Source organism: Orycteropus afer, unplaced genomic scaffold, assembly GCF_000298275.1.
Source record: "Orycteropus afer afer isolate SDZICR_OR568_19922 unplaced genomic scaffold, OryAfe1.0 scaffold00064, whole genome shotgun sequence".
Lineage (NCBI taxonomy): Eukaryota > Metazoa > Chordata > Mammalia > Tubulidentata > Orycteropodidae > Orycteropus > Orycteropus afer.
In genome coordinates this window covers 9933754-9949364 of record NW_006921651.1, presented here as the reverse complement: position 1 = coordinate 9949364, position 15611 = coordinate 9933754, and the positions used below count along the sequence as shown (strand labels likewise).

Here is a 15611-nt window from a genome sequence, read left to right as displayed (position 1 = left end):
AAAGAACTAAATGGTACCTGGCTACCACTACCAATCACTCTGAAAGAGATCACAATAGAAGGTCCTGGATTAAATGGAAGAAAAATGTGGAACAAATCTCAAAATCATAGAAAAAGACCAGGCTTACTGGTCTGATAGAGATTGGTCTAACCCCTGAGACTATGGCCTTTACTCACCCTTCAAACCTAGAACCAAACTTACTCCCATGTCATTCAAACAGACAAGTCTATGAGGTGAACAGTTAACACCACAGAGATATACACTCCTTAGAACAATCAACCATACGAAATCAAAAGGTCAGCATTTGCCCAAGAATAAAGTTCAGAAGTGAGGAAGGGATAGGAAAGAAGGAAACCGTAAACACAAAGAAAAAGTGGGAAGAGTGCTGTTACATTGTAGAGATTGCAATTAATGTCACGAAACAGTGTATGAACTGTTGAATGGAAAACCAATTTGCTCTGTAAAATTTCACTCAACTCACAATAAAAAGTTAGGGGGAAAAAAAAATACCATCAAGTCAGTGGGCTAGGCCATGGTCATTCACATACTCAACAAATATGAACTCAACACATGTTAAGTGTCAGGTATAACTCTCTAGGCCCTGGTGATACATCAGTGAATTAAATAGACCAAGTCCTATTCTCTTGGATCATACAATTTAGTAAGAGAACTCAATGTATATTTAAAAAATTCTCCACAGGTAATCATTATGTGCATCTGCAGTTAAGAACCACTGGCCCATGGCTTACCCACCTCCAGAGCCTTATGGCTTGGACTCCTTCCTCTTGTCAGCAAAACTTACACAACAAGTAACTGCCTCCATACTTAAATCTGCATAAAAGGATGGCTTAGAAGGCAGCTATCTGATGCTTCTTGCCAAGAATGCTATCTTTACTGGGATCAGGCCACATCCATGTTTTACTCACTCAGGGCTCAAGTGGGTGGTGGCGGTGCCAATGACAGACACCATGGCAGCCAAGACCTCATGCTCCAGCAGCACTTTACTCAGACTTGATGGCTCCTTCTCTGCAAAAAACAAAACAAAATTACACACACACATACACCCCAAAGGGAATCACAAAGCCATGCCTGTGGTCCAGAGATCCATTGATTAGGTCCTGACATCATGACTCTGAGGCAGGACCTGAGTTAAAACAGCACCGGTTTTTACTCTGCCTCTAGTAGTTCAGTTGTCCTGAGAATAAGCAAGGGACTAGAAACACAAGTGGTCTAATCTGGGGCCACAGAGTGCTCCCTGGAATTTTGTGCAGAGTCCTTAGCCTTGTTAACAGTGGAAAGTAAGTGGGCAGCTGATAGGAATTTACCATCAGAAATAGTAATGATGTTCACCAATCTGTATGCAGCCAAACTAGAAGCTATTAAACCTTAAGATATATTTGTCACAGATTAAAGGACCTGAAGCACCCATTTGGACTTGAAATGCCACAATGGGCAGAAGCAGACAAGCTTTCCCAAGGTCACTGGACTTTGTTCAAATTTTTATTGCTTTGGAAATTTATGTTGGGAACGTGGGTTTATTTGACTGGTAAGGATTTTCTATACAGACTAACGATGTATTTGCAATCTGTTTTCGTATTTACTACTTTTGTCTTAGAAGCCTTTAGGTTCTATAAACTAACAGTTTTTCCTTAGTGAATGAATGTTATTGAAATTATTGCTTAGTGCACAATCACTGTTTTTGAAGTAGTTTTGTTCCACCACTTAAATCTTATTAATTTATGTAGGTAACCCTTTCCATGTGTTAACTGAAAAACCTTCCTTTAAATTTCTCATTAGTATTGCAATACGCACTATTGACTGAATTAGTGATATCATTATTAAAATGATCAAATGTTGTATGAAAGGACTTCTAATGTAATTTCTTAGAAAGCTAATATGTTGCCCACGAAGTGAGTCATACATATTGACAAAATATATTTTATGGATGACCTTGAGTTCCCATTTTAAGGTCTGAAGCCTAAGCACAGGCCAAGCAGTTATTCCAAGATGACCCTACTCCGTATTTGCCCTCATAAGATGACCACTGAAGACTGGGTGCTAAAGTGAAGCATGGTGAAGAAATCAGATGGTGCCTGGCTTTTAGAAAGGATACTGTCTGGGGTCATAAAAGCTAGTCCTAAAACAAGTAACCATCTAAAGGAACCATTAACCAGTCCATGAAAAAAAAAAACGCACACCAACCTAAGTGTGATCAAAGGATTTTAAGTAAAATCCATGATCAGAGAAGGGAATGTGTTAGAGCTTAAATTCTAAAGCACTTGGTTAGTGGAAGGCTATGGTCTACAGTAAGGAGTTCTGGTGCTGTAGTGTCTAGGGCATTTGACTGCTAACCAGAAGACTGGTGGTTCAAACCCACCAGCTACTCTGCAGAAGGAAAAGGAGGCAATACTATACCATACTATACTTCTGTAAAGATTTACCACCTCGGAAACCCAAAGGGAGTCGCTATGAGCTGGAATCTACTTGATGGCAGTGATTTTGTTTTCTTTTTTATGGTCTACAGTGGGAGCCCTAACTCCATTTTGAGGCTTGACCTAAGTTTCAGATGCAATGTTGAGTTCTCTCTGACCATTAAACCAGCATTGTGGCTATGCACAGACAAGTTTCAAGACAAACCTAGAGAGAGGCAGTTTGCCCTCAGGAAGAGTATGGCTGAAAGTAGATTATGATCATGCAAAGAACAAGAGAACTTGTCTAAGTATGCCCTTTTCTAATTTAAATTAAGGCTGGAGTCCTGGTATTATTTGGTAGCCAACTTGTGGCTAAGACTCAGGCCACATGGTCTTGAGTCAAATGCAGACCACCATTTTTGTGTACATATCCCAGTCATGTTCTTTCCCCACTTCTGCTTGCAACGATGAATCAATCTGCCACCAATCATGATTTTGTGATGATTCCCTTTGTTTTCAATCATGTATAGTTAATCCCAAGGCTGAGACTCAGTGTACTACTCCATTCAGCTTTCTGTGCTGTGTATATGCTGATGGTCTCCCTCATCCTCGACGACAGTCTTTGTCCTAAGGCTTAATGAAAGAGTCTCTTGGAAAAAAAAAAAAAGAAATTGTAATGATGGCCTTTTCAAAGACTTAAATAACATGGACTTATTTTCACGAGTTCTTATCATTGATAGCACCTACCATATATTAGCCTCACTGTGTTTGCCAGGCACTACACATTATCTCATTTAATCCTTACCAACTACGCTGTGAGGCAAGTATTACTCTTCATCTCCATCCTACAGCTGAGAAAACGGAGGCTTAGAAAAGCTAAATATCTTCACCCAAGTTAGCAAGTGGTAGAACTGAGCATGAACCCAACCCTGTCTGCTTGACTCCACAGCTTAATTCTGATTCTAACAATTTAGTTATTAGAATAACTAATAATAGTTTCCCTCTTCTGAGTAATTTCATAGTACTCAGAAGAGGGAAAGAAAAAAAAAGCATGTATCCCTTTGAGTGTTGTTAACACTAACATTTTGGTTTCTACCATTGGTCAGGTTGGCAACCTTTCCTCTGAAATGAAATCTCACTCTGGGGACAAAGGGTTCAAATAAGCCTCTTACGGTAGAGAATGCAGTATCAGTGCACACAGAGGGTGGCAGTGCTCTTCAATCCTGGCAGACGGCTGAATTCCCAGAGGGGGAGGGGAGGAGAGTAGAGGTGGGTTACCTGGCATGGAGGCCTGCACAGCCAAGGCAAACAGGCAAGGTATAGCTGTTTGATGGAAATACCAGTAGCTTTTGGGGTCCTGCTGGCATTTTTCTGCCACCTGTTGGAGGCTCTGACAGATAGCAATAACTTCACTGGATCCTGCAACCATATTCCCTGCGGGGTGAGAAAAGTCAGTGTTCCCTATAAGGTTTATTTAAAAGCACCTCCAGGTATTTCGGATATAGCAAATGGGACGAACAATTCAAGAAGAGTGATTAAAGAGACCAAGAGTCTCTTTATTAAAGAGCCAAGTAATTTTATTCTTTTGTCTATTCTTTTGCAACTATTCAATTCTGGAGTTGAGACCTGTTCTGCTCCAGGCTCTACAACACAAGCATTCACATACACTCTCTCATTATTTTCCACAACAATCCAAAAAATATACCATTTCCCTCATTTTGTATAGGAGGACATGGAGGCTCAATGAAATTACCTGTTTGTTTTTTTCAGAGTCACAGTAAGTACAAAGTTAGGAACCAAACCCAGGTCACACTCCAAGCTTCCTCTTCTGTTTACTATGTAATAGCTACTGGAACAACCACTATAGACTTCTACACAAGGTTTGGGTGTCCAAAGAAGCAGGGAGCCTAGGTGGCTAGTGCAGGCCCATGGTGCCTATGCACAGGCTTTTCACACAAGTTTGAGGGCAGGGGATCTTACATGTTACTTGGGGATCTTGTTAAAATGCAGATTCTGATCAGAGGGGGGGCCCAAGAGCCATCCTTCCTCAGAGAGTGATTTAGTAGGACTGAGTGAAAACCAGACACCAGCATTTTTAAATGTTCTTCATGTGGTTTTTATGCATAGTCACAAGTAAAACCACTGCCTTAGGGGCGTCAACTTCAAGCGTGTCTACTGCTCCGCATTCAGCCCGGTTCTTGGTCCTTGCCTGCTCATTTTTTATTGCTCGTAGCTATTTACCTTTGTTTATTTGCCACAGATGCTGCAGCAGCAGAGGCAGGGTCTCCTTGACAATGCTGGGATGTGTTGATACAGCTGACAAGGCTTGCAGACAGAGCAGGTGCCGTGAGCATTTGGTGGACCCATCGCCTCTAGCTAAATCTGACTCCCCTGAAAGCAACACAGGAGACAAGGTTTCACTATGTAACTACAAGCATGGAGGACCCCCAAGTCTCCTTGGGAAGGAGTGGGCAACAGAAGCTTAGAGACACATACCTACGTGTAGCTCCTCAGCAAGTCTGGGCACTAGGTGGCTGCTGAAGGCCACAGGGTAGAGACTGGCTAGGGTTCCTGCTGCTTCCATTGCTGCCTCCCTGCTGAGGGCACAGGGCAGATGAGGATTAGCTGAGCTTTGGCCCACTGTTATCTTGCCTAGGCCTGCGATTACAGATTTAGGAGTATGGGTTCCCGAGGCTGCCTTCCTGAAAAGCAGGACTCAAGTACCTATACCACTGAGTTGGATATGGCTTCTTAATGACAAGGGAGTGAGTGAGAGCAGTCCTGCATCTCTCCACCTAGTTAACAGTCACAGTCAAACACAGGGCCCACCTCCCCTAACAAGAGCCCAGAGTCAAAAGCAAGAGCCCTGGTCCTTGCTGGTTCTCTTGCTGCCAATACAGAGGCAGGGAAGAACTTGCTCTATCTCACTGCTTTAGATTCTCACCAACTCTGGGACTCCTCCTCCAGGAAACTCAGTCTATATAGGTGACCCACTGCCAGCTCCAAGTCCCCAGAAGACAGGAGATCTGCAGTTAAAAGAGAACATGAACCTCACCTTTCTTTCCCCCTAGTCACCATGCCCAAAATCCTATTAGAAAGCCCAAATCATGCAGAGTTGTAGTGTCAACCAGAAAATTAAACTGCCCTTCACTTAAGACAGAAGATCACAAAGGAGGGACCAATACCCCAAAACTCTTTCCTGTAAGATGTACCTGGCTGGGCACCCAGGACTGTGAGTGTACGGATGCCAACAAGTTGAAGCTGGGTGCTGGGGTCTGTCAGGGTCATGAACACCAGTGAGCACAGCTGGTCCTTGAAGCCACTGAGAGGCCTTTCATCTAGGGAGAGACACATTAGAGTGAAACCCTTATATTCTATAGCACTGACTCCACAGTGATGCAAAGACAACTTGAAGCAGATTTAAGGAGCTTAATCCAATGGGTCAGGTGTCCAGGAAGCTCATTAGGAATAAACAAACAACTCTTACCCATTAAGTGTTTTCTTATGCAATAATCTCAAGGAGTTCTGGTGGTACAGTTTTTTTTTTTTTTTTAAGGATAAACAGCTCTTTATTGAGTACTTAAACCATAATTTATCAGGCCAGGACAGTGAGAGGCACTTATTCAACAGTTGAGAAGGGCTAGAGGCTGAATATAGATTTTAAGAGGCCAGAATTAAATATCTGGCCATCATGATCATACTGGTTAACTTGAAGGGCTATAACCCAGAAGTGGTCACTGGGCCAAAATAAAGCAATCTATGTGCCTTAGTTTAAAACAAAACATCACAAGCTAATCTGAAATATTCTGCGGGGTGGAAGCCAGGTGCTAGGGCATCAGACAGGCCATCTACCTTGACAAGGGCAGCAGCTCTTATTTGGAAGCCAGAGTTCTACTCCTACAATAAACACAGCCAATGCCAGTCTCACAGGACAGCTCAGCTAGTGGAACCTCATCTTGTACAGTCTGTAATGCCCAAGAGTCCCTCCCTTGTGGTAAACTTTGCTGTGCCCTTGAAATGACTGTTTACTGCAATATAGTATATAGACAAAGTACGAAAGTGTGTATAGCTTTCCAAAGTGGCTTTCTGGATCAAGGCCCATGGGGCAGCATGGAAGGGAGGTTAGGAGGAGGGATGAAGGACTCCACTAGCATCCCTCGTGGCTTCTGTATGGGGCTGCTGTGGGTGTCATGGCTCTGAGAGTTTTCGCGGCTTCTCCTGCCCCTATTCCCAGCCGAAGCTGCAAATCCCAATCCGAGGCACGTGGTGGGGATATAGAGGATTCAGCTCTAACCAAAACATTGGCAGTTCAAACCTACCAGCTGCTCCATGGAAAAAAGATGAGGCAGTTTGCGTCCATAAAGAGTATAGCCCTGGAAACACTATGGGGCAGTTCTACTCTGTCCTAAAGATTTGCTAGGAGTCAGAATCAACTCAATGGCAGGGGGTTTTTGGGTTTTGTGCTACAACCTCAGAACATAGCCACTGCTCTAAAGTACTCCTCTTTACAACTCCTTGCCCTGCTATCCCTTTTCTTATAGGGTTACAGCACTAAACAGCCTCCCACATCACCACAGCTGAGAGATGACCTCACCTTTGTCTTCATAGCTCCATTTCTGCTGTAGCTTCAAAAACCCAAGCACCATTTCCAGGATTGTCCGCCGCTGGTTGCTCTGTAATATTTTAAGGCGTACTAGAGTAAAAAACTCGGAGGGAAGGTTGGGCAATCTACTTCCATAGTGATACCACTTCGGAAACCCAAGAAGGGGTCACTAGGAGTCAGATCTGACTTGACACCAGTGAGTTTGGTTTTGGTTTAGAGTGAAAAGCTACTTCAAAGGATGGCAATCCTGCTCCTCTGACAGTGGGGAGATAAGCCTTTTGTGCAAGAGTAAGTCAGGGAGAGAGGCAGAATATTATTAAGGAAGACTGGAACAAAACTACACACCAACTAGACTTTCTCTCTCTATATATTAAACACTCTGCCCCCAAACAGCAGGATACTTATTCTTCTCAAGTGCACATGGAACATTCAAGAAGACAGACCATAAATTAGGCCCCAAAGCTAGTCTCAGTAAATTTTAAAAGATTAAAATAATACAAAGTATCTTTTCTGATCACAATGGCATGAAACTAGAAATCAATAACAGAAGGATAAACTGGAAAATTAACAGTATGTGGGAACTGAACAACTTAACCTATGGTCAAAGCAATCATAACAGATATTAGAAAAGACCTTGAGATGAATAAAAAGAAATATACATACCAAAAACTGTGGAATGCAGCCCAAGCAGTACCAAGGGAGAAATTTATAGTTATAAATGCCTACATTAAAAAGAAGATCTCCTATCAATAACCTAACAGTACACCTTAAGGAACTAGAAAAAGAAGAGCAAAATTAACCTAAAGCTAGCAGAAGGAAGAAAATTATAAAGAGGAGAGTGGAGGTAAACAAAGTACAGAATAGAAAATGGAGCAAATCAATGAAAACAAAAGTGAGTTCTTTGAAAAGATCAACAACAATCGAGAAACCTTTAAGTTAGACTGTCTAAGAAAAAAGACTCAGATTATGAAAGTGGGGCCATTACTATTGATTTTACAGAAATAAAAAAATTATAATACACTGAACAGTTCTACAGCAACAAATTGAACAGTTTAGGTGAAACAGACAAATTCCTAGAAATATATAAACACCAAAACTGATTCATGAAGAAATAGAAAACCAAACAGATCTATAGCAAAGAAATTAAATTGGTAACCAAAAACTGTCTAAAAAAGAAAACTGCAGGATCAGATGGCTTCGTTGGTAAACTCTACAAAACATTAAAGAATTAACACCAGTCCTTCTCAAAGTCATCCCCCAAACTGAAAAGGCAAGAACACTTCCTAACTCATTCTATGAGGCCAGAATATCCAGATATACACTACAAGAAAAGAAAACTATAGGGCAATCAATACCGCCTTATGAAATCCTTAACAAAATACTAGTGAACGGAATTACATGCAATATTAAAAGATGGTAGACCATGACAAAGTTAGATACATTCTGCAAAGATGGTTCAAATATGGAAATCAATCAATGTAATATGCTATATCAATAAAATGAAGAAAAAAGCTTTGACAAAATCCATCTGATAAAATCATGATAAAAACATTCAAACTAGGAACAAAAGGGAACTTGTTAAACATGATAAAGGCTATGTAGGAAAAACATATAACAGCCAACATCATACCCAATGGTAAAAGACTAAAACCTTTTCTCCTAAGATCAGAGTAATTAGGCAAGTAATAGAAATAAAAGCATCCAAATTAGAAAGGAAGTAATAAAATTACCTCTGTTCACAGATGACATGATTATACATAGAAAACCCTAAAGAATCCACAAAAGATTATTAGAGCTAATAAATGCTTTCAGTGAAGTTGTAGGATATAAAATTAACACACAAATCAGTTGTACTTTTATATACCAGTAATTAATAATCTGAAAATTAGATTAATAATTCCATTTACAATAGCATCAAAAATAAATGAATAAATAAAATATTTAGGAATAAATTTAACCAAGGAGTTGAAAGACCTATACATTGAAAACTACAAAACATTGCTGACAGAAATTAAAGAAGACCTAAATAAGTAGAACAATATCCTGTGTTTACGGGTTGGAAGGACTTAATACTGTTAAGATGACAATACTACCCAAAGCAATTCACAGATTCAATGTAATTTTAATGGTATTTTCTGCATAAATTGAAAAACCCATCCTAAAATATTAAATTTAAAAGGACCCTAAATACCCAAAGCAATAATGAAAAAGAAAAACAAAGATGGAGGACTCACACTTCCTGATTTCAAAACACATTAAAGGTACAGTAACAGTGTGGTACTGACATAATGATGTTGACATATGTTGTTATGTGCCATCAAGTCGGACCCGACTCATAGCGACCCCTCCTTGGGTTTCTGAGGCAGTATCACTATGGAAGTAGATTGCCCCATCTTCCTTCCGAGGAGTGGCTGGTGGATTTGAACTGCCAGCCTTCTGGTTAGCAGTCAAGTGCCTTAGCTACTATGCTACCAGAGCTCCCTATATGTTGACATAGAGACCAACAGAACAAAAAGCCCAGAAATAACCCCCACTTATGTGGGCAACTGATTTTCAGCAAGGGTATCAAGACCATTCAATGGGGCAAGGACAGTCTTCAACAACTGGTGCTGGGAAAAGTAGATATCCACATACAAAAGAATGAAGTCAGACCCTAACTTTATACCATATACAAAAATTAACTCAAAATAAATCAAAGACCTAAATTTAAGAGCTGAAACTATAAAACTCTTGGGGAAAAAAATATTCATAACTTTGGATTTGGCAATGGATATGATACCAAAAGGACAAGCAACAAAAGTAAAAACAGATAAAATGGACTTCGTCAAAATTAAAAACATTTATGCATCAAAGGACACTATAACAAAGTGAAAAGTCAACCCACAGAATGGGAGAAAATATGTGCAGATCAGGTATCTGACAAGGAATTAACATTCAGAATTTATAAATCTTGAAAACATTATCCTAAATGAAATAGACCAGATTTTAAAAAGTAACTATTGTATGATTCTATTTCTATGAAATACCTAAAATAGATAAATTCAGAGACAGAAAGTAAAATAGAGATTACCAGAGACTGAAAGAAGTGGGAAATAGGATATTGTTTAATAGATAGAGTTTCTGTTTGGGATGATGAAAACATTCTGGAAGCAGACAGTGGTGATAGCCACATATTGTGAACGTACTTAAGGTCACTGAATTGCACACATAACAATGGTTAAAATGGTAAATTTTATTTATATTTTGTCATAGTAAGAAAAAGTGTTAAAAAAAAAAGATAAGTCAGGGAAAAAGTGAACAAAAGAAACAGCAGTAGCTAATTGGGAGCAAAACTCAAGATCTACCACCTGGACCCAAGCTCAATGCTTAGCGTTCCCTCTCTATGGGAAAGCAATCCTAGCACCCATATCCCCCCCGCTTCCCTAAAAGATTCCACTCCCTTACCTGACTGTGCTTGTGGAACTGTTCCAGCAGCAAAGGTAGAACGTTGCTGGTCATGTGGTCACAGGCCCGGGCTGACGCACCTGCAGCCGCCTGTAACAGCTTGGCACTAGGCCACACTAGTTTCATGTCCGGTTCACACAGATGGTGCCTGCAGTCTAGAGAGGCAGTCTGTCACAGACCTGTGAGCAAGCCGAATGTCGCTTGATCCCCTGTATCCATAAAAGTTTGAGACTGAGACCTAAGACAGCTTAGTAGCAGTTACTACTCAAGATTGTTTTCAATTCCAAGGAGGACTGCAGACCCCAAATCACTGAAGAGGTGGGGCTACACATGAATGCTCAATGGCCCTTAGCAATTTTATCTCTTTTTGCTCACCCCCCTTTCTGGCTGCCATAGCCCCATTACCCTGTAAGATGCTGCTAAGGAAGGAGTCAAGGAGGTCCTCAGCATCAGCCCTCAGCACAGAGCGAGACAAACACGCAGTCAGCGAGTGGAGGGCCGCTAGGCCCTCTGCTTCCACTCGTTCACTTGCTGTCTGGAACACCTGTCAGAGAGGATCCCATGGCTACTGAGGTGAGCCTGTACCATATGAGACTGCTCCCATCCACTGCCTGTTTCCTGGGGGTGAGGATGGGGTGTGTTTGCTTTGTGAGGAACAGAATGCCAATTCTGGACAGTAGCTGCTGAGGAGCCTCTATTCTAGGTCCCTCCCTACCCGCCTCTATTCAGCATGGCACCATAACCTATGCTCCAGACAGAGGAGGGAAAAATGAGCATTGTGCAAAGGTGATCAAGTGCTGTCACGCGGCAGCTGACCCTACATCCCTTGTCATTCACCTGGAAGTATACCGCCTTGTTTGTCCCTTGGGGCAACAAAGGAAGAGGACAGGGTGTATTATTTCCCCTCACATCTGGCAACTGGGAGTAAAGAGCAGTGAGTTTGTCTAAGTACACTCACCTCTCTGCGGATAGAAGCCCAAAGGCTGGGGAGAAAGTCCTTCAGTTCCTTCTGTCCATACACAGCACAACAAGCATTCTGCCAAGGAGACCACACGCAGCAGCTATCAGACTCAGACTTCCTAGGATATGCAGGCACCTCAGCATAATGGCACCTGAGGAGCCTAACTCCCAGCAGAAAAGCCAGCAGTACTTCCTTTCAGTCCTACCCAAGGCACAGGAAAAGAGGAGCTCACCTAATTAATGTAAAAAGCAGCTTAAAGAGGGAGCCCTACCCAGCTTTCCCTAGGTTACTTCTCAGTTACTTAAGACAAGACAACATGCAGCTGGGTGGTTTAGTCAACATACAGACCCAGATCCTGGGTATCCCTCTTTTGAAGCCCACTGAACTGTTTCCTGATTCTCCTAGAATCTCCTTAGTACCTCTGACTTGCCTAAAGGCAGTAGGACCCTGGAAGGAGAAAAATCACTCACTAGAGTCTGAAGAGAATCCAACTTGGCACTCAGCATCTCGGAATCCACTTTCTCTATCAGAAGGGGCAGCAGAAACTGTGGGAGAGAAGGAAGAACTTAAGCCTGAGAACAAGTGTCTTGGCTTGCTAACAGTGTTCTCACTGCCACCAGTCCTCAAGGGCAGGTGTTACATCAAGGAGCTACATTCAAGTCTAGAGTTATGAATAAAAGGTAACCTTTCTGCCAAGCTGTGACCAGACTCCAAGTCACCTGAAAAATGGCCTAGTTTGCAAAGGTATAGGATTTCAAAAGCCAGCACCACCAAACCAGGGACTAGATTACTATTTTAAAGGAGAAGTTAGTATAGTTTGCTTTGGAAGTTTGACTGCCACAAGTCTGAAGACTTGTAGGATGGCACTCCCTAAAATTCATACAAGATCTTTCTTCTTTTCCATACTTTTACTGTTCTTTCTTCAGAGCCATCTATGGACTGAGGCTCTATACCCTAACTTCAGCAGACCCACCTCAGCAAATCGGGGTGTCGAAGCCAGGACAGCTCGAAGACTCAGGATCAGATCTTCTCGCTGGATACCATGAGGATCATTAGGTGGCTGGAGAAGGGAGAAGGGCCATGGGTTTGTGTAAGCCCTCTTCATACTTGGACATAAGCTTCAACTTGGCAACCCTGCACAACAGGGTAATGCACCCAATCTAGCAGAACAGTATGATAGGAGGGCCCCGTAGAAAGACATACTTAATTGCTCTTATGTGTTTCTTGGGAATTTTTTCTTCATGGCATTAACTCTCTATCTGATTACATTGCCTGCACCTTACTACTCAGAAATGAGTCCTCTTCACCTGCCGGTGTATTACTTTCTTTTTTCTCTCTCTCTATAACTATGTGTAGTATATACTGTTCTCTTATAAAATAGACATACTTTTAAAAAAAACCAAACTCACTGCTATGGAGTTGGATCCAACTCATAGCAATCCCTCCTTGAGTTTCCGAGGCAGTATCGCTACAGAAATAGATTGCCCGACCTTCTTTCCAAGGAGTGGTTGGTGGGTTTGAACCACCAGCCTTCTGGTTAGCAGTCAAATGCCTTAGGCAATATGCCACCAGAGGTCCTTAAAATAGACATACTTTAAAAAAAAAAAAAAAAAAGACAGATCTTTTGTACATATGGGTTGTAATCTATTTTTTCACTTAATATATTAGGAACGTTTTCCCAATGTATTAACATTCTTTCATAACATTAGTTTTAGTGGCTGATAGTATTTCACTCTGTGGTTGAGCCACAATTTATGTAAATAATGCCTCTTTGATAGGAGTATCTTTTTTCAACCTTATATAAAAACTGTAATTCTGGCACATAAAATATTTCAAATACAAAGATTTCTGGGAAAACCAAAGGTCTAAAAACATAGAAAGCACTGCTGATTTCTACATCAAGATGGCATACTGAAAACACACATCAGATTTTAAGAGGCCCACAAAAACAAGTTTTCTTTTTTAAAAAAAAAAAAAGACATGAAGCTAAAGTTTGAAGAGGACAGAAGAGATACTAGCAACAAAATTTCAGAAGCTGAAAAGCAAATGTGTAAGAAAATGACTTAACAGACCCAAGACAACAGAATCCTACATAGCCTGGGAAAAGGTGAGTAACTACTCATACACACTGCACCATCCTCAAAAGGTTTAAGAACTGGCAGTACCAGGTACCTTTGGAATTGGGAATAGGGTTAAGGAAGCAATCTGCCCTCCTAGCCCTCCCCAACTCTAGCAGAATGTGGAGGTTTAATTCTCTGGAGAATATAAAAGAGATCTCTGGTCTTAGAGGTGAAGGTGTAGTTAAGGGCTTCCAGAGAGGAGGCAATAAGGGAGGTAAATACAAAGGATTACAAATCAGGAATTTGGATTTATCCACTGCAACTAAAAATTAGATACAAATGTAGCTGAATCTTCAAAGTCTTAGGGGAAAAGAATTTCCAATTCTTTGCAATTTTCAGATTTGTAAAATCTAAAAGTTTGTCTCTGAATGTATACCATCAAAATGAGGAAGTAAACCACAAAATCAGAAATACATGAACACATGAAAAAGATCTAACCCAAGAGCAAGGATAAGGAAATGCCAAGGCTGATGGTAAAGGAAGATCCAATCTATTCTGCAACAGGAGTAGAAAGCAACCAGTTAAGATTGGATCACATTTTAAAAAAATTTGTTGCCAAACTATATCCATAAGCCAATCTTCCTTACAGAGCAGGGGCTGTAAACTTACTCCATGGGCTAAATCCAACCCACTCTCTGTTTCTTTATGGCCCAAACCAAAAAACCAAGCTCACTGCCATCAAGTCGATTCTGACTCATAGCGACCCCCTTTTGGGTTTCTCAGGAAGTAAATCTTTACGGAAGAAGACTGCCCAGTCTTCCTTCCAGAGTCCCTGGTGGGTCTGAACCACTGATCTTCTGGTTTGCAGTCAAATGCCTTAGGCACTGCACCACCAGAGCTCCGTATGGCCCACAAGCTAAGAATTATTTTTAAACAGTCAAAAACAAATCAAAAGAATATTTCATGGCACATGAAAATTATATGAAATTTAAATTTCAGTGTCCATAAATAAAGTTTTATTGGAACATAACCATGTCCCTTAGTTTATATACTATCTACATCTGTTTTTGTGGTTTAAGAGCCAGGTTGAATAGATGCAACAGAGAACACACAGCCCACAAAGCCTAAAATATTTACAACCTAACCCTTTACAGAAAAAGTCTGTTGCCTCTGCTCTAGAGTTAGCATATGGGGATAGTGAAAGTCAAAGAAACCTTCACTTGGACAGATGAGATCCACTATGATGATGGCATGTGACTAAAGTGAGTTGATAAAACAAATAATATTTCTAACATAGATAGTTACACTACAGCCAGGTGTTTCTCTTAATTAACATCTTGACAAGAACATTCTGCTTCCCATAGACTGCAGAGCAGAACAATACACAAAAATCTGCTTGAGTAAGAGAAAGCTCCTTTCATTATCTATGTATAAGCTTATTTTGCCTAGAAAATATATAAGCAGCCAGTAACAGTGATTGCCTTTGGAGGGAAAATGGATGGTGGCAGAAAAGATGTGTGAAAGAGACTTAATTCGCTACTGTTCCAATGTTGAATCACGCTCATTGTATCATCTTTCAAAAAAATGAATAAAATACTCTTCTCCTCCACCAAATTATAAATCCACATATTCTTTGATCCAGTGATCTTCCTTTTAAGAATTTCTTCTATTGTAATACTCATAAACATGTGAAATGATACACATACCAGGTATTTAAGTTGCAGCATTGCTTGTAATGTCAAAAGATTAGCAAGAATCTTTATCTAAAAGAGGACTGGTAAAATTCAGTAGGTATTTCCATGCAAAGGAATATTATACAGCAATGAAGAAGGAAACAGCTAATTTATATGAAACTTTCCAAGATACACTGTTAAATGGAAACAGTAAAGTACAGGATAAGTGTGTGTATGCTACTATTTTTTTTGGTAAGGTCTGCTTACTCATGGATGAAATGGCTCTGTAAAGATAGACATAATTGCTAAAATTGATTGACTATGGAGATGGGAACTTGGTGGTAGGGAGAATGTCTACCCTTTTGTGTCTTTTGAATTTTGAATCGTGAATATATTATCTTTTCAAAAAAATAAAACAAAGTATAAATAGAGAAATGGAGTAGTCTAACATGGAACTTT

At 40.6% G+C, this 15611-nt stretch overlaps 1 protein-coding gene across 1 annotated transcript in view; it reads right to left on the bottom strand.

The window, feature by feature from the left end:
* Positions 1–15611, bottom strand: part of MMS19 (MMS19 homolog, cytosolic iron-sulfur assembly component) — a 39642-nt gene that overhangs the window by 4551 nt on the left and 19480 nt on the right. Inside the window, exons 9-20 of the mRNA XM_007939988.2 lie at positions 12393–12479; positions 11890–11964; positions 11417–11494; positions 10864–11002; positions 10459–10613; positions 7006–7084; positions 5624–5749; positions 5356–5437; positions 4908–5008; positions 4653–4802; positions 3690–3845; positions 927–1026 (exon numbers count right to left, since the gene is read on the bottom strand). Coding sequence (XP_007938179.2) covers positions 927–1026; positions 3690–3845; positions 4653–4802; positions 4908–5008; positions 5356–5437; positions 5624–5749; positions 7006–7084; positions 10459–10613; positions 10864–11002; positions 11417–11494; positions 11890–11964; positions 12393–12479 — 1328 coding nt within the window. The remainder of the gene's footprint in view (positions 1–926; positions 1027–3689; positions 3846–4652; positions 4803–4907; positions 5009–5355; positions 5438–5623; positions 5750–7005; positions 7085–10458; positions 10614–10863; positions 11003–11416; positions 11495–11889; positions 11965–12392; positions 12480–15611) is intronic.